Below are 25,114 nucleotides of genomic sequence, written 5' to 3' on the forward strand. Positions count from 1 at the left end.
AAAGATGAAGGAACTTAAGAGAACTGACATATGTCTGCGAGAAAACACTGTCGCTCTGGAAGATTATTATTTAAAAGAACTGTTGATGCTAATAAAATAAGGAATGGAATTGTTGTTTCAAAATATTCAGAATGTCTGCAATAGTCTCCTTTGAGGACAGATTTCAAGGGTGGTATGTGGCATAAGTGGGCAGGGCATAAGGAATCCACTGGGGTTATGCTAGAATTAAACCAACAATTTGACATTAAAATCAGCCACATTTTACTTTGAATTTTGGTACCTCCTCTAATTACCTGGGCTAGATTTGACAAACTGACTAACCTCTCTGAGTCCCAATTCCCTCACCTACCTATAAAAAGATTATTGGGGTGTCTGGGTGGCTTAGTTGGTTAAGTGACTGCCTTTGGCTCAGGTCATGATCTCAGGGTCTTGGAACTAAGCCCCAGGTAGGGCCTCCCTGCTCAGTGGGGAGCCTGTCCCTCTGCCTCTGCCTTCACCCCCTTACTTGTGCTCTAATGCTCTCTCTCTCTCTCTCTCTCTCAAATAAATAAATAAATAAATAAATAAATAAATAAATAAATAAAATCTTAAAAAATAAAAGAAAAATATTTTTTTTAATTTTAAGTATTTATTTATTTGAGAGAGAGAGAGAGTTGGGGCGGGGGGGAGGAGCATAGGGAGAGGGACAAGCAGACTATATGCTGAGTGTGGAGCCAGACCTGGGGCCCATCCTGGGACCCATTCTGGGACTCTGAGATCATGACTTGAGCAGCAATCAAGAGTCCAATGCCCAACCAACTGAACCACCCAGGTGCTCCTATAAAAAAGATGATTGATCTTCATTCTGAAGGGTTGTTATGAAGATTAAATTTAATGTATGTGACTACTTAACACATGAGTGGTGTTAATTCTCCTCTCCTGCTCCTTTTAGGGCTTCACCCACCAAATCTATGATGACCAGCAGAAAAGAAGAGGCAAAGTCCATTCACCATTTATCCTCACACAATGTACAAGATGCTCACAAGCTGGAAAACTGAGTACATTTCCCTTTATTCACAACTCAAATCTTTACCCAAATGATCTCACCATCTGATATCAGCTCCAGCTCCTTCCAAATGTCACTTCAGCTCCTGTCTCTCTCCCTTACAAGAATATCAAAACTGTAGTCTATTTCTCTTTATCATTCATGCATCATTCTTGTGTCTCCAAGTGTTTTGCCAACAAAGACATCCTCTTCTTCCTGACCTAAATCCAATCTTCCAATTCTACTGCTTCAAATGATACCACATCTGCCAATTGAATTCATAGCACACACATGAGACAACTCACTATTTTGTACTACTTTAATAAAATATTTTTTTCCTCCAAATTAGTAAGACTCACTGCTAGGTACTCAATAAAAGGATAAAAAATGGGTGCTTTGTAAACCATGACTGAGAGGCCATAAGACTGGCCAACATTGCATATATCAAACGGTGTTTGTCTACTTTTAATTAAAGGGAATTTTGATGAGTTATGACATGTGTTTACAAATAAGAGAGCACTGAGCTCCAGAGAGATACTTTGCAGGTAGGGGCTGTCCCGAAGGAAGTTCCAAGTTTCCAACATGAGACTCCACCTTCCCACCTCCATCCCAAAGGTTTTCTGACCCTTCACATCATATAAGCTCCTCTGCCACAAGAGGTCATGCTTGTATCTCTTTCGCAGTATTCTATAAATCTTTTTCTGCTTCTCTTCATCTGTATTTACATGGAATTGTTTAGCTAAACTGGCACATTAACCTTCTTAGATGCAACGAGCTAGCCCATAGCTTAATTAGATTGTTCAGGCACTTGTTATCTCTGCCTTAGGCCTGAGACATGTATTTTCCTCCTGGCATCTCTGTGCTCTTTGGAAGTGCAGAATTCTGTTTGTAGGGATCTCAAGGATAGTTAATGATTTCCTCCATAGTGCCGTGATAGATGGATTAGGAGCCACTAGATAGCTATAAGACCCTGAATTAAAAAAAAAAAATGCTTCTGTGACTCGGTTTCCCTAATTTTATAATGTGAAATATGGGATGGAAGAGCTCTAAAAGCATTTCTATCTCTAAAAACCTTTTATTTTATGATAAATGGCAAATAACTGAGTGGTTACAGTATGCAGAACAATTAAGAAAAGGTGTAAATGAATAATATCACTTTAATGACTTTCTTATTTTTTCTTGACCATTTATATTCTCTTATAGCTTTAGAGTTGGTTTTAGTCAGACCTAGAATTATAAAGGAAAACGAGTAACACAGGCTACTTTGGTTTCTGTCTTCCTCTATCCACCTACAAATAGCATTTCAATAAACTGAACATGAGAGAACTATCAAGAGCAGTCATAAAATCTTGGTGAACCCACTGATTGCCCAGATCTCCCCTAGCTTCCTCCTGTATCCTCCGGTGAGAGCTCCTGATTTGCCCCTTATAGCTACCTTCTTTATTTTCCTCAGCTGATTAATACCTTTCAAATTCCTAATCGACTTTTTTCCCCACCTTTTAAATTTCAGTTAATCGACAAATTTACAAGTGCTTAGGCTTCATTAAATATATGTTTACAAATAAAAATATTTTCTTAATACTTTCAGTTCTTTTCTCTGGTTTGACTAAAACATCAGAAAATGCCAATGATATTATTAGTTCTTGTTTTTATTAACCAGACTGAAAGTTTATTATCTTGCTAATCAGAAGAGAATAAGACATAAAAGCAGTTTCAGGGGAACATAGTAAAAAACTATTTGATATTTAGAGAAAGGGTGGGGAGAGAGAGAGAGAGAGAGAGATGAGTGGGTAGATGGAAGATAACAGAAAGGATAAATAAAAGATAAGTAAAATCTAACTCAGAGGTCATATCCTTCATAAATCCTAGACCTTCCCAGGCAAAATTAACAATCACTTCCTTGCGGCTTCCCAGTGTCTTTTTCTTTTTTCTATTTTGCTAACTTAGCATATGACGTTATGATATACTAGTTGACTATCTTCTACTGTCATGAGTGCCTTAAGATCAAGAATCATGTCACCTTTATCTTTGTAAAACAAACATTTGTTCATATTCAATAAATAAATGTTGAAATGAAAAGTCCAACTGGCAAAGATGATTGGAGATTCCAAATGCCACAAAATTGGGGCTGCCACCATGCCTTATGCTTATTCACTAGCTTGCCTTGCTTACTCAAAGACTGGGAACTTTTCCTTAAGTTTACATTTTCTGGTACTACTAACATAAATTAATTTCTATGGCTCTTTTCTCAAGGCTCTATAAATCCTCCTCTTACTCAGGATTGTGAATCAATAAGATTCACTAAGCTTCTGTTGGTTAAGTATCATATCAAGGGCTTCAAAGAAGATGCAACAGATATGATTCCCTCTTTAAGAAGCTCACAATTTCAGGGATTTAAGGGCAAAATTCAAAACATCTGTAAAATATACCTATCAATACTATTACCAGGAAGAGTGTTTATTAGTTTTTCTTTCCTCCTTTTATCTTATTCTCATTTGCTACTCTCCAAAAATTCCTTGAATTAACAATTTCCCAATCTCTACCTTGCTACTTTCTTATCTTCTACACTTTCAAATATCTCTGATCTGGTCGCTATTTTAAAAAGAATGTGTGGAAATGAGTAGTTGCCATAGAGTTGAATCAAACTCCAAAATGATTTTTCAATGGCCAAAGATGGGTCTCTGCCACAGCAACAATCCCTACCCAGGACAGCTCAAAAACTAATACTATTTTAGTATTACGGTCGAGTAATGTCCACATGGGTATCACAATGGAGTGATACTCATTTTAGTCCTATTTAGAAGGTAGAATTCAGTACTGTTTAGTATTTAATATTTAACTTTATTTAGTATTGACTACTCAGTAATACTAAATAGATTTGTTTAGGAAGCAAAAACGGTTAATATGAAATGTTAAAGCTCTAATTCCCTAAGAATCCTATAAGATTTTTCAAAAAGCACATTTGCAAACTCTTCCTTTGTTCTTTTCCAAAGCCAGAGATAAAGATACGTGTTTCAAGTCTTTGATCTCTTAGTTTGCCTTCATTCAGTAGTCTATATTCCCATTTAATCATGTTATCATATTCTGAAACCAATTTTCATTTTTTCTTTTTCTTCCTCCCTCCTATTCTTTTCTTTTCTTTTCTTTCTTTTCTTTTCTTTTCTTTTCTTTTCTTTTCTTTCTTTCTTTCTTTTCTTTCTTTCTTTCTTTCTTTCTCTTTCTTTCTTTCTCTTCTCTCTCTCTGTCCTCTCTCTTCTTTCTTTCTCTCTTTCTCTTCTTTCTTTCATTATTCTCTTTTTAGCTGGGGGCAGGGACTTATCTCTTAAGACCTTCAACCAGCCCCAGAAGAAGAGGCAATGGGGTTTCAGATAGTAAAGAAAAATCTGTCCTCCTACCAATACAGCTGTATAGAGACACTTACATTGAAGTCATACAACACACCAAAGTTTGCTGCAGATGCCTCTTCAGCTCTGGGAACTGTTTTCCTAGGTAAACTGCCATATGGCAAACCCCAGAGGTACTATATAGAGAAGCAAAGAAAGCAGTTAATAATTGGAAACAAAGTCTGAGCCACACATGTGATCACAAATGGTTTCATTTAAAAGCACTTCTTACACATTTTCATGGGGACTCTGTGGGTCTCCACGTGGGGTCCCATTTTCTGGGAATTGACTACTAAATCCAGAGTTAAGAACAAAGGGAGTGCTAAGCACCCTGCATTCTAAGTTCAGTGGACCACCAACAGTTGGGCCAACCACATGCCCAGAGGCTTGCTGAGAAGCCCCACTACCCACCACCAACTCCAAACTGGTGTCTTGTGTGGGGAGGAAGAAAAGAGGAGGGAGGTCTGGGGAGGAGAAAAGAGGCCTTTGGGGGAACTATAATGTTCAAAAAAGGAACCATACTACCCACATTTTCATATGGGGTTACCTCTTAGGGGTGGGGGTGGAGGGAGATTCTCTCTTTCGTATTAAGGAAGAGAAGACTTAAGTGAATCACTCATATAGTTTGAGAGTGTCAAATAGGAAGAAAGACTGCACCCTGATTGTATTTGCTTTGCCACTAATTCAAGTTTACTATTTTGATCTTATGCTACCAGATTCAAAGAGGAGTTGTTAGGGACAAAGCCAGCCAACGAGGAAAAAAGAACAAAGTTCTAGCAGGTGTCCGGGAGAACTAGAAAAAGCACCCCTGTAGCCCCAGGGCAGGCACATGGCTCGCCAAGCAGATGCTGCTTCTTATGTAATATGAAAACTTTCCTTCCCTGGGGCTGCGAGTGGAGGATGAATGTGGCTGGAAGCCCAAGTGCAGAGCTTGACAGGGCAGGAGCTAGAAATCAGCCTCTAGTCCTACCTGCCACACAAGCTGCATGGCTTTCATGGAAACTTCTTGGCTTCCTAGGACTGAACAGAGCAGGTGATTCCTTTCCATGCTGTCTCAAAGGAAGGCTGAATGAGGCTGGTGGGTGGAGGCAGAGGGAAAATGGAGCCCTTTTGCCAAGAGGCGACCCACCCTGGCCACTGGTGGTTTGGTAAAGCTAGCACATCCTCTTTTGTTCTTTGGCTGGAGGTGGTAAGCATTGCCCAGAAAACAGGACACCCCTCAGCATCTAACACAAACCTGTAAGAAAGCATCCAAAGACAATATGCTTCTTGGTTCTAGGCCTACACCCAATCAGACACAGATTAGCTCCCTCTGCTATATATCGGGCATTCTGTAACTCCATATAGCTAGAGCGAATCAGCCACAACCTTTCATTTCCATGGAGGCTGTGGTGTGGGGGAAAGAGCAAGCACAACTGATAAAACATGTCTACCCCGAGTCTGACACTAAGAAACGTCATCATAGCCCATGAAGGAGTTTCAGGTTTCCTTAGAGAGATGAGAGAGAAAAAAAAAAAAAAAAAGCTTGAGTTAATTTGAAATAGGTGACTTGCATTCTGCTGCATTTGCCTGTAAGTTTTCACTGGAGAGATAAACTGTATAGCAGGACTTCTGATCTGTGTCCACTGTCTCCTAAGAGCCAGATAGCTGTAGAACCTTGGGAATTATCTCAGGGATTATAAAACCAGTGAATTAGGTTGCAAACTATTGGGACAAAGGACTGAATCATGGTCTTATTCCCAGAACAGCTTTAAAAAGCCTCTCTCTGAAATATTGGTTAAACCCAATAAGAAATGCGTGACTATTTCCACATTTTTAAATGGGGAAAGAAAACTCTTCTATAATCTACCTCATAAATTCGTTGTGAGGCTCCGTAAGTAAAAGAAGTGAAGGTGTTTTTGCGCTATTAAAAGTTAAAACTTGTCATGAATGTAAGGAATTATTAGGATTATTATGCCCCTGGGGGAGGCTTTATACAGTAACTGGCCCTGATTCAAAACCATGGGGATAACATGTCACTCAAAACACTTAGTTTTGGCTGTTGGCAATGCTGTTCTGAACAAATTAGCTTTGAAATAATGGTACCTGAAAAGACCCTTTGTAGCTTAAATAAAGCCTAACCTGACTTTTGTATGATAAGTAAGCGTCCAAAGGTCAGAGTCTTTTTAACTTCTTATGGATAAAGGCTCCAACCTTAGTCTTGCTTCCTGACCCTAGCTGATGGACTCTTTCCCCCACATCAGCTCAGGGCTTTGTCTTCTTCAATCTGGAAGCACCATCTTCTTTACTCTCCTCTCTGACCTTGATCCAGAAGACCCCACCCCTCTGTGTATCCGTATGTGTGCCTGGAAGGGGAAGGGAGTATCTGGGTTATCTTACTTTACATCCGGGAGAAAAAAAAAATTGCTCATTTTGTGTTTCTTCAGATAGAAAAGCTAAATATCCTGGGTTGCACTTAGAAGCATTTCCTTCAAAGCAAACTCGGTAAAATAAGTAAATACAATTCACAAGGTGTCAAAGCCTACCTTTTGAGCAATTAACATTTTAGCACAGGGACCACGTTGGGAATCTGAGAAAAGCCATGAATCATTCCATATAAAAATGTACATTTAAATGTATACACGATGTTTTATATATGATTTCAGGAGGCCCATGTACCCTTCGGAGCAAGAATTAGAATTTTTGGCCAATGGGGACCATTTTGCAGATTAACCTCATTGCACGTGCTATGACTCCAAGAGTGGCTATTGCCAGTTAATGATGCTATTATTCAGAAGAGAAAAGAAATTTTCTAGAACAGTGATCACATGAGAAACTTATTTCAACTTTTTTTTTCCCCCCTGTAAACTGGAAGTCAGATTCTTACCTCTGGCAGCATGATGAGGCTGAATGTCAGGATAAAGAGAACCATATTTACTCCATACATCCATCTCAAGAAGAGGAAGTAGGAGGCCACGGATGAGCCAAACTGACCTATCAAGAAGAAAATGAAAGGTTGAAAGGTCAGAAGCAAACCAACCAAAAGCCATGTCTTGGTGCTTTCCAAAATAAATGGGCTCATGACAACAGTTTGGTCCTTTCCACATTGACAGTCTCCAGCATTCTCTTTCTATCCAAGAAGAGAAAATGTTATTGGTGGTGGAAGTGCTCTCTACCATGTAGGTGCAGTTATGTGCAATTATTGTGACCTGCGCCTTTAGAGCCCAGCCAAAGGTGAGCTGCCTCTGGCTTAGCAGCCAGCATTACTAGCTGAAGAACCCATTTATTCTCAGAGTTAATAACGTTTAAGTGAGGGAATACCTGTAAAGTGGTTATTACAGTTCTTGGCCCTAGTTAGCTATCATTATCATCATAATCACTGCACTTCGGCCACCTTTCTTTTGGGCAACAATGCTCTCAAAACCCTTTACCACATCCCGGACGGACAGCTTTCTTGCAGACCATCCTGCACTATTTATCTGCATCATTGGCATCTCTGAGGTACAGCATAGAAGCTGAAGTCTATTCACCCACTCTTCACATATTTATAGTATCTTCTGGGGGCACCTGGGTGACTCCATCAGTTAAGTGTCTGCCTTCGGCTCAGGTCATGATCCTGGAGTCCTGGGATCGAGCCCTGCATTGGGCTCCCTGCTTCTCCTTCTCCCTTGCCTGCTGCTCCCTGCTGTGCTATCCTTCTCTTTCAAATGAATAAAATCTTTTAAAAAAAATAAAATATCTTCTGTAAAGAATTACCTTAGATGTGAAACACAATGTCACAGACAGGGTTGCTGCTCTAATACAACTTACATTTTAGTGAGGTATGGAAATAACAGAGATGCAGGAATTTTAAAAATAAATAAATAAACATATGTATTTATCATAATATATATGCTATATTCTATTGTATTTCATATTATGTGTACATAGAGTATGTATCATATATATCATACATATTATATGCATATTCATATACATTGTGTATTATATATGATCTATCATTTAGGCATGTAGCACATACATGATATATATGTATTATACATGATATGCAAAATTGCATATGATTATATCATTATAACAATTATATATATGTAACAATTATTGCCAGATAGGTCCTAGAGAGAGGAAGGTAAAAAATATCAAGAGGGTTGCTTTCGGGGATCCCTGGGTGGCACAGCGGTTTGGCGCCTGCCTTTGGCCCAGGGTGCGATCCTGGAGACCCGGGATTGAATCCCACGTCGGGCTCCCGGTGCATGGAGCCTGCTTCTCCCTTTGCCTATGTCTCTGCCTCTCTCTCTCTGTGTGTGAGTATCATAAATAAATTAAAAAAAATTTTAAAAAAGAGGGTTGCTTTCAATAAGCTCATTGAGGAAGGTATATTAGAGAGAGTAACATTTTTTTAAAAGATTTTATTTATTTATTAGAGAGAGAGAGAGAGGCAGAGACACAGGCAGAGGGAGAAGCAGGCTCCATGCAGGGATCCTGATGTGGGACTCAATCCCAGGTCTCCAGGATCACACCCTGGGCTGGGCCACCTGGGCTGCCCGAGAGAGTAACATTTGAGCAGAGGTCTGAAGTTGGAGGAAGAGATAGCAGTGCCCAGGTTGGGGAAGAGCAGCTCAAGCAGAGGAAAGAGCGAGAACAAATATCTGGAGGGAAACAAGAGCTCAGGCCAACTGAGGAACAAATCGAAGGACAGCGTGGCTGGAGCCTAATGAACAAGGGGGAGAAGCGACAGATGAAGATGAAGAGACAAGCCAAACCACACTATGTAGGGCCTCCTAAGGACACATTAAAAAATGAGATTTTTATTTTAAATGTGTTGAGAAGTCACCAATAGGTGTTAAGCAGCAGGACTGGGGTTGGGGGGAGTAGACTGTGACCTTTAAAGTCTCCTCAGCTTTGGGAAACGAATTGAGAAGGGACAGACAAGAATGAGCCATCAATGTGCACATGTCCCAGTGAAAAGGGATCTGTCTAAATCCTATTTACTGAGAAAAAGAAAAGAAAAAAGAAACCCATTATCCTAAATCAAAGAATGAAAGAGGAAGAAAGAACAGGAATGTGAAGTCTCAGGTTGAGATTTCACCAATTAACAAAAGCCCCACTTTCTTTGATCATCACTTAAGGTTCAATATCAAGTTGCCGGTTTTCTTCCCAATTCCCAATTCCCCTTTTCAGTTGCCCAAGAAGAAGTGATGAATCTGTGCAACCACCCACCAGATCAGGCCCTTTTTCCTGACTCATTCAGCAAAACACCTCCAGGGCCTGAGAGCTTTCTTGGTTCTCTGGCTTTGAGGCATTAGGGGTGGGGAAACATTATTGCAGAAGGAGGCTCACGTGAAGCAGATTCCAGTCTCTGCTTAGTAAGACGAGGCTGAGATCACACTAGAGTCATGCTTCTGTTTCTGAAGTTTCTATTCTGTAGGTGCCACCTTGCCTATTCCCATAACACAGTGACAATTTTTATAGAATTTTTTTTAAAAAGTCAGTGTCTAAATGGATATTTTTTAAAAATCAATTATTTTCAAGTCTGAATTTTTGGATTTATTTCACTTTGTAGAGAAAAGCAGAGTTCTACAAAATTTCTAAAAGCATGTGGTCTTGATAAACATGCCCTCAGGTACTGTAACCAGATGCATTGGGCCATCTCCAGAAGGGCTACGCAGACCTGCCCGTCCCAGGACATCTGATCATCCACCTGGCTCCCAGTGATTTCATATCATTTCATGGCTGTTATCTATGTTCTCTGGTAACAACTGCCCATGGACTCCCTCAGCCAGGTTCACTTGTCATGTTTAATTGAAGGCAGTAGACTTCCACCTTATTAGTCATTACAGTTACTCATTAACTGGCAAAGGAAGGAACTTCGTCTCTAGGTACCTGGAGCAAGCTTCTCCCTGAAACACATGGCAGATCTTCTGGTTTAGAGGCCCAAGCACAGGATGCTGGTTCATCCTTTCCTCTCTCCTCCCCTCAATCCCTTCCTTCCTCCCTCCCTCCCTTCCTTCCTTCCCTTCCTGCCTTCTTTTTTACAGTTTCGCTCTTCTCATTAGCACCCACTGCCTGCCCTCTCTCAGCTCCCATACACAACCCCTAGCAAATGAATTTCTTAAATTGAGTACAGAGTGTAAATATACATAAAAGCAAAAAAGAGGAGCAAATTAAAATGTTGCAGAAAGTATCCCCTCCCTCTTATATAATCCACATCCATTATGGATGAAATACACTTAGACTCCAAAGCTTTCAGGCTTCAGTTTTTCACAAATATTCTCTCTGGAAGTAGAGAAATAACAATGAAGCACCCCTCCTATCCTTTTTTTCTTGTTTTCTATCCTTTTTTTCTTTCCTCTCTTCCTTCTTCTTCCTCTTCTTCTTTTTCTTTTTACAGAATCCTATATCTAAAGAAAATGAATTTCAGGAAAACAGATTTCATTGAAACTAGTGATTGTACAAAAGACCCAGATGCAGGTCAAAGAGATCAAGGAATCCAGAAAACATTGTTCATAGCAGAGGGCAGAGAACAGCAACAAAATAAAGACTGTAAAGGAGAGAAAACAAATCAACTGGTTGGCATCCAAGTTCTATAGGACGTTTCCCTGTCTCAAAACAAAAGCAAAAAAGGAGAAATTTCCCTCATCACATCCACTTATCCTAGTGGTTCTGACCAGAGGCTGGTGGCTAAATCTGGCATTTACTGAAAAGAGAAACCTTACTATAGTGTATCTAAGAGATCATAATTAAAGAAAACAGTCATTCCATGTGCTTAGTCTCTTTGATAAAATTGTTTTATTCTTGTAAAGAATAGGAATGGTTGGTAGTAATAATAATAATAATAATAATAGCTGATATATTTTCCTGGTCAATTATGCAGCGTTATTAGTTTCACTGTGTGGATGGGGAACCAAAAAGTTAAACATAGTATTTGCCTGAACCAAGACTTGATTAATAATAACAATAGCTAGAATTTAATGAATTTTCCTTCAGACACCTATTTTGATGTTGTGTATTGATTGATTTAGTCATCGTGGAATTCTTACAAGAAGAGAAATCCTCTGCTCTCACTTTACAGAGACTTAGGCCCATGGGTTACACAGCTAATAAATGATGGAACCAGGGTTACATAAGTAGTTATGTAGGTAGTAAATGATGTAGCCAGAGTTCTAAACTAGGCAGCCTTGCTCTGTAGGTGTTTAACTTCAAATCCAGATCTCTGTTAACCACAGTGCTATGTTGCTATTCAAGTGGAATCATTAATTACATTATTTTAAAAACTTGATAATATATGGAGTAAATAAGCCATGAATGTGTATGTCTGAAAGAATATAGGCAATATCCACTAATCAGCTAAGGCCATTCACATTCATAAATTGGGATGCTGCCCAGAAATTACCGGTTCCTTTTTTTCTTTAATCTGACTAATAAATTCTGTTTCCATAATGAATTATTAATACAGTAAAACTGAGTCCTTGGTATGTATTCAAGTGAGGCCGTTTAAGCTTATGCAATATTCGTGTTGCTGAATTTTCTTGCATTTCTTTTAAATTAAGGTTAAAGTTCCACCTCTCCCTCTGGTTATTTATTATTAAGGCAAAGTAATTTGTAGCCTGTCATCATGCATAATTTCCTCCTGAACAGATGGGTAATAAGACAGGCAGACAAATATGAGCATTTCTAAATGGGAAAAGACCAATTAAATCACCTGCTGTATGAGCACAGTATAAATACAATCTTGTTAGTCTAGGACATGAAGCATAGTTGCTTTCAAAGTGGTCTAGGGGAATTAAATGTGGCAAATTTGATTTGCATTTTCTGGAGCCCTTAAGCCAGTAGAGAAACATGAGGTTTAAACTCTGTTCTTAGGGTTGTCTATCTGCAGATCTTTCCTATCTGAAAAATAGTCTTTCACATTTTATTTCAGTGCCATACTTTATTATTAGGAAGAAGCAGATTTCAATTCTGAGGAAGACTTGTAATATTCAGCTTGAAGGACATTCAATGATTTAATCCACGTTTTTGATAATAATTCTGGAGTCACAATGCATATACATTATATTTCCTGGGAGTACAAATACATAGCTTCTTCAGTAAAATATGCAATGCAATGTTGTTAATAAGGTACATCCTTGTGAGTAATTCTAGGGTTTTTAGCATGGCCTCTTCACAAGCATTCCCCTGTAATGTAGAATTTCACAGCATCCCTTTGTGGCAGAAATGATCAAATCTATTTTTGATGTGAAAAATAAAATTGGGAGTCCTCAAATGATAACCTGATCCACAGTAGCAAAGAGATCTAGGCCTTACTGGTATCAAGATGGATTCAGCATGAGTTTTAGACTTGATTTAAGTTCCCCTCTCAATTCTGCAAGTTATCAGAGAGTTTTATGGAAACTCAGAGAAGACTAGTAATATGGGATTCCTTTAAAAATCATACTTAAAAATTACTTGCTCAGTATTATCTAGAGATTTAGCAGAGAATGAGGGCAAATGCATCAGAAAGATTTGGGAATGGGGCTTAGCTTCTCCTGTTTTAAACATGCCTCTGACTACAATCCAAAATTTCTTGTTTTTAATTGCTTATATTTTCCCCAGACAAACTCATATAACACAATTGGATGTTAGATCAAGTCTTGCCAGTCTTTATCAGCATTGCATGCCCAGTGCCTGGAAACAGACCTAATAACACAGGCACTCAGTGAGTATTTGCTCAATTAATCAGTACAGTCAAGTTTATTTTGAAGATTAAATGAAGTATTACATGTTAGACTATTCTGACTTTCAAAAGGAATACAATAATATTTCTGAAACTTCTGTAAGATTAAATGGTCATTTCTATAAGATAAAAGCATTGGTATTAGTTTTACAATATGAAATATGTATTTTATAAATATGGTACATGTTTAATCTACTTTTTTCTGAGAAGAATTGGCAGAAGGTAAATTATGCAGGCCTCACTCCCTAGAAGTCTGTTTCTCATTTAACTGTTTCAATAAGTTATCACTCAAAAGTATAAAGAACTTCATATGCTTACATATAAATATTGTAGTGATTGTAAGTTATAAGTCATAGAATGTTAGCTTATAAATTGCTCTGTATAGGAACCAGTCAAACCTCAAATTTGGGGGAAGTTCCAAATGTGGAAACAGAGGGCCCCAGATATAAAACGATTACCCATACTATAGAGCTAGTCAGGGGCTAAAGGACTTCAACCTTTAGAAAACTGATTGCATGTTCCATTTCTTTTCCTATTTCCATTTAGTTAAGTTTCAAAGACCATCACAGGGGCACCTGGGTGGCTCAGCAGTTGAGCACCTGCTTCGGGCTCAGGTCAATATCCCGGGGTCCTGGGATTGAGTCCCACATCAGGCTCCTCTAAGGGAGCCTGCTTCTCCCTCTGCCTGTGTGCCTCTCCCTCTCTCTGTGTCTCTCATGAATAAATAAATAAAACCTTAAAAAAAAAAAGACTGTCATTGAGGGGTGCCTGGGTGGCTCAGTTAAGTGTCTGCCTTTGGCTCAGGTCATTATTCTAGAGTCCTGGGACAGAGCCCCACATTGGGCTCCTTCCTGATCAATGGGGAGTCTGCTTTTCCCTCTCCTCGCTGCTCGTGCTCTCTTTCTTTTTTCTCTCTCTCAAATAAATAAAATTAAAAAAAAAATTACACATACATGCTTCCCCATCTTTGGTAGGGATCTTTCTATGAGATGGTTAGTCTGACCCAATGACTTTGTTAGTACACTTCATACTTTTCAACTAATACAATAGCCCAAAAGCGTTTAGTTTACTGATGATTATCATTAACACCATAATGCATTAAGCATTTATAGAAGATTATGTATATATTTAAATAAATAACTTATTCAAAAATAAACACATAAAAAAAAGCACATGAGAAAATGGGACAGAATTCCCCAAATAGGATAATGATCAAGAAATCTATAACTACTCCTTCTGCCATTGCCCTAGTAGAATCCACTCTGGGACGTGATGCCAGAGAAAAAGTGTATAAAATCTTCCTTCAAGTATCAAATGAGCAAGCCTCATTGAGAAAACCACAAGCTTTGGGCCCAGATGAACTTCACCTTACATCTCAGCTCCTCTAGTAACTAATCCTGGGACAGTTATTTAACTGCAAATTGAAAATAAAAAGGCTACAGTGCACATTGCAGGCACAGTAAAGATTATGCAAAGTGTTTGTAGAGTAGCTAAGTGACACTCAAAGACTGGCAATTGGGGCAATTGTTGATGGAATAGAAAATAAGGATCAATTCTCCACAGTGAAGCAAAGCACCATTAAAGGTGGAGAAATCAGGATGACCTAAACAAATCAGAAATTGTGTATGGAAGAGAAAATAATTCATATTTGCTGGAATTATCCAGCTGACTGTGCCCAATTTTCTGGAGGAAGAGGAGATGAAGGAAGATAACTAAAAGTTTAGTTGATGGCTCTTAATCCCTCTTTCCCACAGCAACACACATGCTACATGGTAGTCGTATGTGTCACTCATTCCTGTGTGAAATTTCTGGCAATAAAAATAATTCCATCTGTTTCTGTCCCACTTAAGATAGGCTACTGCAACACATATGGGGATGACATTTGTATTGAGACAAGCTAGAACCTGCTCTAGTGGACCTTCAAAATAAAGAATTTGCAAATGTACATATTTTAACAATTACTACAAATTTCTTGGAATACATCTCATGACTGATCAAGATTCAACCCTACCATCTTATAAATGAATAGGCTGAGGCCCAGAGAGATTAAATGACCGCCTCAGAGTTGAATGGCTAATCTGCAGCAAGTAAGAACCAAATCCAGAGTTCTTTTCACACAAATTGTATCAAGACCTTAATGTTCCAAATGGTCTTCTGGTACCACATTTCATCTATATACTTGAAGCTTAAGGATTCCGTGGTGTCTCTCCTTTTCTGATGGGTCTAAATTCCTTTTCTCAGAATGGTAAGCATTTGAAGAAGATCTGCTATTTAATTTTATTCAACACATACTTATTAAGGTCAAGCATATTCTAGGTCTGGTAATCTAGGAGCAAACCAAACCAAACCTCTGCTTTCGTTTCTACTGGAAGAAATAAACACAAAATGAAATGAAGTGAAATTACATTTAAAAATTACATTGAAAACACAGTATTTTGGATAGCAAGTGTTAAGGAGGGAAAAAAAGCGATGATGGGGGGGTGATACAGGAATATGTAGGAGGAAGTGCAATTAATTAATTGATGTATTTTTAATTCATTGCCACTTGATAATGAGAGACAGAGGACTCAGGATAGGCACTCCTAAAACATGCTCAATCATGTCCATGAAATATCTATCAACTCTGTTATCTCCCTATGGAGCCTCCATTTTAATTATGCAATGCCACATTTAACCAGCAGGAAAACCTGCCTCTCAATCAGTAAAGTCAGGGAGGAAAATCATAGCCTAGCCAAACTCTCAGAAACCAAAATATGGCAAGATTGTGCTCAGAATTGTTTGAAAAATTATCCCTTTTTCTTGAAATATTCTTCATTACTTTAAAAAACTATTTATTATACTTATTGTTTTAACATTTTTTATTTGCCTTATTCTAAGCCTAGAGCACTGTTCTAAGTAGGCTTTTGATAGAGTATATTCTCCTGACTTCTCTATACCCTACAAACACTGTATAAAATGAAGGCACAATATAATCTTCACATAGAAAGTTCCTGGATGATGATTACTTATTCTACTTCAGATTTGAAAATGAGATATTAAGATTTCTTCGTTCTTTTTAGACATTGTTCATTTTGATTATTGTCTCCCTCTCACAAGAGTATATATTTTCAATGTCATGTTCATTGCCAAAATAAAATCGTTGCCTTCCCAGTAATATATATGATTCAATGTCATTGCGCATACAATTGACTTCCCCACATAGAAGAGAAAACAAAGTTAGGACGAGAATATTTTGGTCTGACTTAGGGAAAGAGAGGTGGGGTCTCCAGTGCTGTGCTTGGTAAGTGCTCGCAAATTTTCACAGTAAACCAAGAGAATGTAAAAAAAAAAAAAAAAAATGATTATTTGTGTTTGTTCATTTTCTTGTATTTAGTATTTCCAATAGTATAGAAATTGAGAAAGGTATCTGATAGGCTTATGAAACAACCTTCCTGTCTAATGAGATCTCATGAGCACTTACTTTCAATTGCCTTGATTTTATTTTCCCACGGGACGCAAGCAGCTTTGAAGTTTTCAAAATCACGAAGAAATTTTGCCCATTTCTGAAAAGAAAGCAAAATACAACAGTAAAACCCAGTCTCTTGTTTGCCAAGATGTCTATCCTCCACCCCCATCCCAAAATATCACAAGATGATGAGCTTGGAAAGGTCTCTCTGGTGCCACAGAAAGCTTTGTGTAAAAAGGGAAAATAGTAGGTTTTACCTGCCTCCCTCTTCCTCACCCACCCCCACCCCAATTCAATTAAAAAAACTTTTATGGATCTCCTGTTTTATAGAAAATATGCTGAGAAAGATCTGTTTATTCTACCAGACAATAAGGGACTGAGTTAGCACCTAATATTAGGTGATAGGCAAATTATATGTGTTTACTTAAATAATCATTACATGAAGAAATTAATGAAATATAAACAAAACATGGCTCCTGACTTGAAGGGCTTGCGGGTCTACTAGAGTACATAAACAAGTAACTTCAATACAGGATGGTAAGTGTTATGACATAGGACACTTTTTATTCTGGTGTAAGTAGAGCAGCTAATTAAATAGAGAGACAAAGTATCATAGAAAAGGAAGCAAGAAAAAAAAATCATACATTAGTTTTTATGAAAGAACTTCCTCCCATTTTATTCCACAATGTTGGGCCATCCATGGTCAAGAGGACCACAAAAGGAAGAATGGGAATGGGGCAGATAACTTTGCATAAGAGCACATTATGACGAGATAATGTAGAACCCAAATAACAGTATGAGACAAGCCTGAAGTTCAAAAGATGATCTGAACTAGAAACAACCCAAAGGTCCATCTACAAGTGAATGGATGAATAAACTGGAGTACCTTCATACAACAGAATACAACACATCGTTAACTACCACAACTACCACAACATGGTTGTATCTCATGAATATAATATTGTACCAAAGAAGCCAGAAACAAAAGTATAAATACTGTATGATTCTATTCATTTAAATTATAAAAACAGACAAAATCTCTGATATATGTCATAAATCTTTCTACCCACATTTCATATTTAAGATATATAAATTCTATTCACAAAATCCCGTCTGTATGAAAATGCATTTACCTTACAAATGGCATAGCAATTGAAAAGAACAGATAATAATGCCACCAAACCTACTTTGCTTTGAGAGTTAAATATGATAACTTCATTGAAGGATTCAGTTCAGTGCTTGGCATATAGTAAAAACTAAATAAATGTTAGTTTCTCTTCTGTCTTTTCTAAGAATCTATGTTTATATTGGTATAAAAACATTCTATTCAATTTATAGTTGATGTTCCTGATAGAGAAGAGCTGTATGGCCCTAAAACTTAAGAAAGAAACTTTGACCCAGTACCCCTTAAGTACCAGGGAATGGAAATGAAAAGGGCACTGTCTTTGCCATTTAGGAGTGAGAATATCAGACAAGTAAGTCTTTTGCCATAAGTCAATGTTTCTCACCTTATTTTTCATTTTAATGCCTTTAAGAAATGTTTCGGGGCTTGTTTGTTTGTTTTCTGAATTACACTCTGTCCCAAATTTCAATACCATAGATACTCTATGTATATACTGTATGTGTGTACATGCTTCATATATAGAAAGTGTAAGACATTTTCCGTCTCACGTAACAGAACCAATTTTCTTTTCCTTGGAATCAATATGGCTGCCCCTAAGAATGCATGGCATCAACAAAAGTGGATTGTGAAAATGCTTACCTTGGCCATCATCATCTTAAATGCAAACCACCGCTTTCCCTTCCCTTTCCCAAGGGCTCCTTCATTTTCACTCACAAATTTTTTTGCTTCCCTGAGGAAAAAAAAAAAGGGGGATAAGGGAGATATGGGTTGAGAATCATAGGATAGAGGTAGCGGACATTTCATTTTATTGGGTTTGCAGCCTTGTTTCTTCTAGACCCCTTAGCACATGAATTTAAGCTCTATTTCAAGCTCAAGAACCTGTAAATGATGTTAAAGCTTATTAATTCTAGCCGGGAAGAATAAGATATTTTAGTCTCACTTATTAATCAGCAGGAGTCATCAAAAAGCAAGGAATTTATGCTAAGCATCAAAATAGAGAATGCTAATTCTTTTCCATTTCTACCACATATAAGATTGAACCCAAAGTTGACTTCAGACTTTGGCAGTCAGAATGTTTATTTTAAAATATTTTCTTTTCTTCTTTTTTAAGCATTGCTTTAAAAAAAAAATAGGGCAAAGAAGTTAGGACAAACTGACATTGAACACACTTACTGACCTGGTATTTAGTCGCATAAAACCAATTATGATTTGAAAGAGAAAAACCATATTATGTGCAGTAAATGGGGTTGAGGGAAGAAGGAAAAGGAAAGGAGTACTTTTGGCCTCATATTCTGAAAGGGCTTCAAATATAAACTTGAACATTATTCCACAATAGTTAACATTTACAATAGTCACATTAGTGTCTTTGTGTGTGTGTAGAAAAGCATCAACTCCTGAAAATGGATAATGTTAAATATATTACAATTTTTGTAACTTTGTTTGGCCAATTTAGCATTTGCTGTGTGTTTGACATAGGAAAATAATTTTAAAAACAGAGGCGGCCCAGGCTTGTCTTGACCTTTTGGGGGCCGTAAAGGATATCACCCAGGATAACCCAAACCTGGACTGTATTTCTACAGCTACAACATTGTTGTCAGTTGGATGGTGCCTTGAATGTGTGATTTTACAGAATAAGACCCTTCCACATATGACTATAAGTAAGCTCATTAACACACAAAGTAAATGTTTATAAAATGAAAGGTCAGTGAGGGATCTTTTTGGTAAGGTATTCCTCGGAAGTGCTAAACTCATGATTTTATAATATCCAGTGATCGAAAACCCAACATGCACCTGCTGAATGAGCCAGTAACTCACCTGTGCACGTACACCCACCCATATTATGCCATAAAAAACACAAATGCAACAGAGTATAGATTCTCTTCAGTTATCATACAGAGCCTCCAAATGAGCTCCTTGAGGGCAGGGACAATATTTTGTCCTTTTGTATCCCCCACAGCACTGACCACTACTTTGAGTAGAGGAGATGCTTAATAAAACTAAACCTTCTGGAAGTGGAGCTGAATGACACAACTTAGGATGAATAGAGACAGAGGAGTAGCCAATAATTGTATTTTCCACAGTAATTAATGCTCAAAAACCAAGGTCATTCCTAAACTTTGGGACTGCACTCCTCTACATGAGTCTTCTCAGAAATGTAATAGAGCAGACCCCTGGAAATGGGAAGAGTTTCTAGACTGACCTTGTCATCAAATGCCTTGACATTTGACATGACCTCTGAGCTACAAATATTAATTTGAAAATGATTTCTAAGGCATTCTACACATTCTAAAATGTTTAATAAAGCCACATCAAAAAGTACAAACTGAGCACTCTCATGGCCTGGTTTCTACACCCATGCAGTCAAGAAAACATGTCATGTTCAAGCATTAACTATATGTCCTAGAGATGATATGGTAGGAGTGAATACAGCACCTCACAGATGTTTATAAAATTATAAAATATCAGGAGCAGCCCGGGTGCTCAGCGGTTTAGCGCTGCCTTCAGCCCAGGGCCTGATCCTGGAGACCCGGGATCAAGACCCACGTCAGGCTCCCTGCATGGAGCCTGCTTCTCCCTCTGCCTGTGTCTCTGCCTCTCTTTCTCTCTGTCTGTGTGTGTCTCTCATGAATAAATAAATAAAATCTTAAAAATAAATAAATAAATAAATAAATAAATAAATAAATAAACTTATAAAAAATCTTACTGACCTAAGCTAACCTTGACTCTAACTTGAGTTCTAACTCAGCCTCTGTGAGAGGCTTTTGACCCTCTCTGTATACATGTTCAGGAGGCCCTACTTCTCAGAGGAAAGCACATGTGCCCAGGACTCACACACATGTGAGAAAGATCTGCACAATTTCCCTTGGTTACTTTGTGGCTTTTAACACATCAGGATTCCCCAACAAACAAACCAGGGAGCTATAGTTTCCCCGCCTGGCCAGTGGTGGCAAGAAGAAGGAGAGATCATAAACGTGAAAGTGTTGGATGGATTACTGCACAGTGGATTCTCCTGTAACACTTGTTTCAAAACTGAAAATCTGTCGTAACAGGATTGATACAATCCAGAGCAATTTAAGCATACCACAAATTTTGTGTTTGCTTAAATGTGATTTTCATCTACAAGCAATACTAGGGAAATGCAGAGAGTTGCATCCAGCTAAACCTAGCAGTGTATATACAAAATGTACACACCTCACCCAGCTACCTCACTGCACTCCCTGTGTTAGAAAAGCCATATCCATTCACATCTGGTCTTATAAAACTTCCTTCCAAATGTCACAGTACATCACAAATTACAGACCTGTGAAAACCACTTCCACAAGCAAACATCAGATCTTTTTCAAAGTAACTGCCATATTCATTTTGGTATTTATGTATTTCTTACCCATTTAGCATGTGTAAAATGTTGCTGCCATTTTATACCTATCTTTTTTAATGTGTCACTGATGATATTTCTAACTATTAGTCCCTTACCCCCAGTTTTCCTATAAGCCCTGTGGTTTTCACTGCCCTATTTTGCAGTTTTATGGGCTTTAGGAACCCACATATTGTGTTATAGTGAAACTGGCTATAATTCAATTATTTGGCATCAAGAATCTTGAAATTCGTAAAACCAAGTATACATAGGAATCACCACATCATTCTATTATAATAAACATATACAAATAGAGAATCACTCTTTCTATTAGGAACATCAAAATTTGTTTTTCAAATGTAAAGTGCCTACTTCATGGGCATATTTGCTACTCTAGCTACTTAGCAGATAATTTAAAAGATGCTCAGTTTGGTTTTTTAGAGTTACATCACTTTCTAGATGAGTGGCCAATTAGAAAACATGACTGCTCTAAACAGCCATAAGTATAAAGAAATAGCTATTCTACTTCATATTTCTGACAAGATTTTTAATTTTGTGAACTGATGATTATGTTATAGGATCATTAAACTAGCAAGATTTAAGAGAGAGAGAGTGAAGTCAGGGTTATAACCAAATTAAAATCACCACAAAATTAATCATAAATTCTTCTAATAATATAGAAACCTATTCACATGGCATTCATAAGAGTTTTGTCAGTTATTATAAATATAGTTTTCCTTAGAGCAATCTAAACAAGATTTTATCATTTGTTTCTTCAAATGACAAGTTTTTCCTGATGCTAGGTATAGTTTCATATTGCTCTCTCAAGTACTACCTCACCCTACCCTCAACATACATATTCTGACATTGGTTTTCAGATAAAAACCTGGACTTCACTCAACATTGCAATCTCAGGTGGAAATTTCTTCTCTTCCCTAATGCCTTCCCCCCTCCTCCATTCTCCAAAAGGCCTTTCACCAAGTTTCATACCAGGATACCTGAAGAGTCATTCTAGCTCCTTTCGTTCCCCATTGCCCACTCTTGTCAAAATTGCTACAGGAATCAACTCAGCAGAAGTCTAGGGGGTGGGACACCTGGGTGGTTCAGGGGTTGAGTGTCTGCCTTTGGCTCAGGTTGTGACCCCAGAGTCCAGGATCTAGTTCCTCATGGAGCTCCCCACAGGAGCCTGCTTTTCCCTCTGCCTGTGTCTCTGCCTGTGTGTGTGTGTGTGTGTGTGTCTCATGAATGATTAAATCAAATCTTTAAAAAAGAAGAAGATAAACAAGAAGTCTAGAGGGTGTGGTTAAAAAAAATCCAGAGTTTATGGGGTGGGATGAGAATAGTTTTTGTTTGTTTGTTTCTTTGCTTTTTTTTTTTTTTTTACCAAGAATAGATTCTTGAACCTCCTTAGAGGATGCTCTCAGGTTATAAGGAAGCACTTTTGCAGCTTGCTAGCCTAGAAGAAGGGACATGGGATAGGAAGAAGTTGGTGACTCAGTGAAAGAATGTCTCTTAACACTATTTTCTCGGCTAACCTTTGCAATGAGGGGCAGGATAAAAAGCAACAACAAGAAGAAGAAAAAATCTAGAACCACCCAATCCCATCCTCTCCAATAATGGATTTCTTAACCAGAAGACAGCATCTTTCATTGTGTGATTAGAAACAAGATACAAAAGGGAAATATCCAATACAGAGAGGAGCACTGAATGGTACTTAACACACTAGAGTGTGCCACTACAGATATCAGAATCCAAGAACATAAAGAGCAGAGCCTTTGAAAACTAAAAAGCAAGAAAACTTTTCTATTTTTCCTATAGCTAATGCATCTTCCTACCCATTTGTACTTATCTGGATAATTTAAAGGGATATTTTTTTTGCATGGATAATATGAGTAAGATTTTGTGGATAAACTTTGAATATCTATTGGCTTCAAACCATCCAAATGTCTGACAGAAAAACATGTGTCATTCCCTCGAATTGCATTCAACAAAAGTCGCCTGCCAAGTCTGTAATCCGGTCTCCAGGTCTTGGAGCTCAAACCAGCCCTGGTACGATATGTACAGCTCCCTGCACTGTAACCCCAGACCCAGGGATAAATAATTGAGTGAGATCTATTTAATGGCAATAATACCTGGCCTCATAATTCATTTATCAACCCCTTGTGTTGGTAATTGGAATAATAAGGTTTCATGGGCTTTCAAGAATGCTTTCACAGTTAGTTGAAGGAGCACACTTTGGCCTAACTTACAAAATAGATAATTTACTTGCAACACATGATACAGCCATGATTACACGGGGGAGTTAGGACATGCTATGCTGCCTCTAACACATTCTCATCCCAGGAAACGTGTTCCCTGTTTGGGTTAGGTTGAGTTGACTCTTCTTCCCTCTTGTTTTCAGTTTGATAGTATGATTAAGCAAACAATGCATTGCTGAAGTACATGAAAGACATTTCAAAACTGGTCTTTAAGACAACTGTAATCAAAACTTGCACTCATGGACACTTCTTAGTAAAGGGATCAGAAGAATGAGAAGTCTTTTCTTAGTAAACGCTGTTGTTTAAAAAAAAATTGACCAATTTAAATTGACTCAAAGTCAAAACTCTGACTTTTCCTAAAATAGTACTGAGTAATTGAAAGAAAGTTGCAGAGTTTGGAAGCTACTCTTATGCACAGAGATTGGAAATGAAGACTACAGGCCTCCTAGATAATAAAACTCCATAATTAGACTGGAAGTGATGATTTAAAATACCTGCTTTTTAATAAAGGAGATGCTGGTGCCAGTGGTGGTAATGGTTGGATGCTCAGTTGCATCATTTATGAAATGGAGATACTAATAGTTCTGTCATGGGGCTGCTGTGTGTTTTATGGGAACTAATGCATGCAATATGTTTAGTCATAACACATGTAATGTGTCCAGGGCAAACATAAGAACACTATGAATAGGAACTATTATTAACAGCAGTAGTACTAATAGTGCTGACTTCAATTTTTATGCCTAAGCCTCCAAATTACAAAGTTGAGAAAGGACAAGATATTCCCAGGCAAAACTGCTCAGAAAGCCAGCCCATTGCCCATCAGATGATGAGATGTGGGAAGAGTAGGAATTGTTCTTGCCACTAAATGAGCAAGAGAGGATTCAGCCCCAAATTTGAGACCTGATGTGTCCAGTTTTGGAAGCCCTAGTTGTGACTCAGCCTGAGAGGATACAGGGGTGAATTCTAGCCTGAGTCTTGCTCTAGCCAGGCTGTGTTGCTACAGAGAGCTCAGGTCAGCTGGGGTGTCTCTGTGCTAAGAGCGAAAAATGGATCTCTCTCCTTTGAATATGACTATATTCTATTCAATTCTATTATCTCTGTCTTATCATTGAGACCTGGGTTTGAATCTTGGCTCTATCACACACTAGCTGTGTGCTTTTGGGAAAGTTATGAGACTTATGAATCCCAACTAAGCATTCCCACCTGTAAAATGTGATTGGTAACAGTAATGGTGATGTTAGCTAACATATAACTAACTTGCCATGTACCAAGCACTATTTATGTCCATCATCTCATTCAATCCCTACAAAATCAAGCAAGGTGACAACTACTACTGTTATCCCTATCTCAGAGATGAAAAACTGAGGATTAAATTAATGAAATCAGGATCCAAGCTTACCCAAAAAGTAAATGTTCCAGTTTGGCTGGGATCTGAGCTTAGTGCCCTCAGTTTCCCCTGAATAGCATCATTATCTACCTCCTGTGATTGGCACAGGGGCACAAAAGAAGTAGAGAGGACATGAGTAAAGCAGTACTTGGTACACTTAGCCATTTTTTTCCAAGCATTTATTGGGTGTGTTTGTTCTTAGTAATGTGTAAAATGCTTTGAAAGAAATAAAAGAAATGTGGATTCCTTTCTGAAGTTTAAACTCCATTAAGGAAAATGAAATATAGGTCCATAAAACTGTTATGTAACAATGCTTGACAGCCTTAAAGTGAAAAGAGAGAGGACACTGGAGGCCTGAGAGCTTTTGAAGATGTAGATGAGAGAAGAATTAAACTGGGCATTGAAGGGCTGATAGAATTCAAGTAGGCAGAGAAAGGCATTCTAGGC

General features: G+C 38.1%; 1 protein-coding gene across 1 annotated transcript in view; it reads right to left on the reverse strand.

Moving 5' to 3' along the window:
- Positions 1–25,114, reverse strand: part of TMC1 (transmembrane channel like 1) — a 117,454-nt gene that overhangs the window by 53,697 nt on the left and 38,643 nt on the right. The window contains exons 5-8 of the mRNA XM_055310166.1: positions 18,307–18,397; positions 16,560–16,641; positions 7,274–7,380; positions 4,446–4,544 (exon numbers count right to left, since the gene is read on the reverse strand). Of these exons, the coding sequence (XP_055166141.1) occupies positions 4,446–4,544; positions 7,274–7,380; positions 16,560–16,641; positions 18,307–18,397 (379 nt within the window). The remainder of the gene's footprint in view (positions 1–4,445; positions 4,545–7,273; positions 7,381–16,559; positions 16,642–18,306; positions 18,398–25,114) is intronic.

This window comes from Nyctereutes procyonoides, unplaced genomic scaffold, assembly GCF_905146905.1.
Source record: "Nyctereutes procyonoides isolate TBG_1078 unplaced genomic scaffold, NYPRO_anot_genome, whole genome shotgun sequence".
Taxonomy (NCBI): domain Eukaryota; kingdom Metazoa; phylum Chordata; class Mammalia; order Carnivora; family Canidae; genus Nyctereutes; species Nyctereutes procyonoides.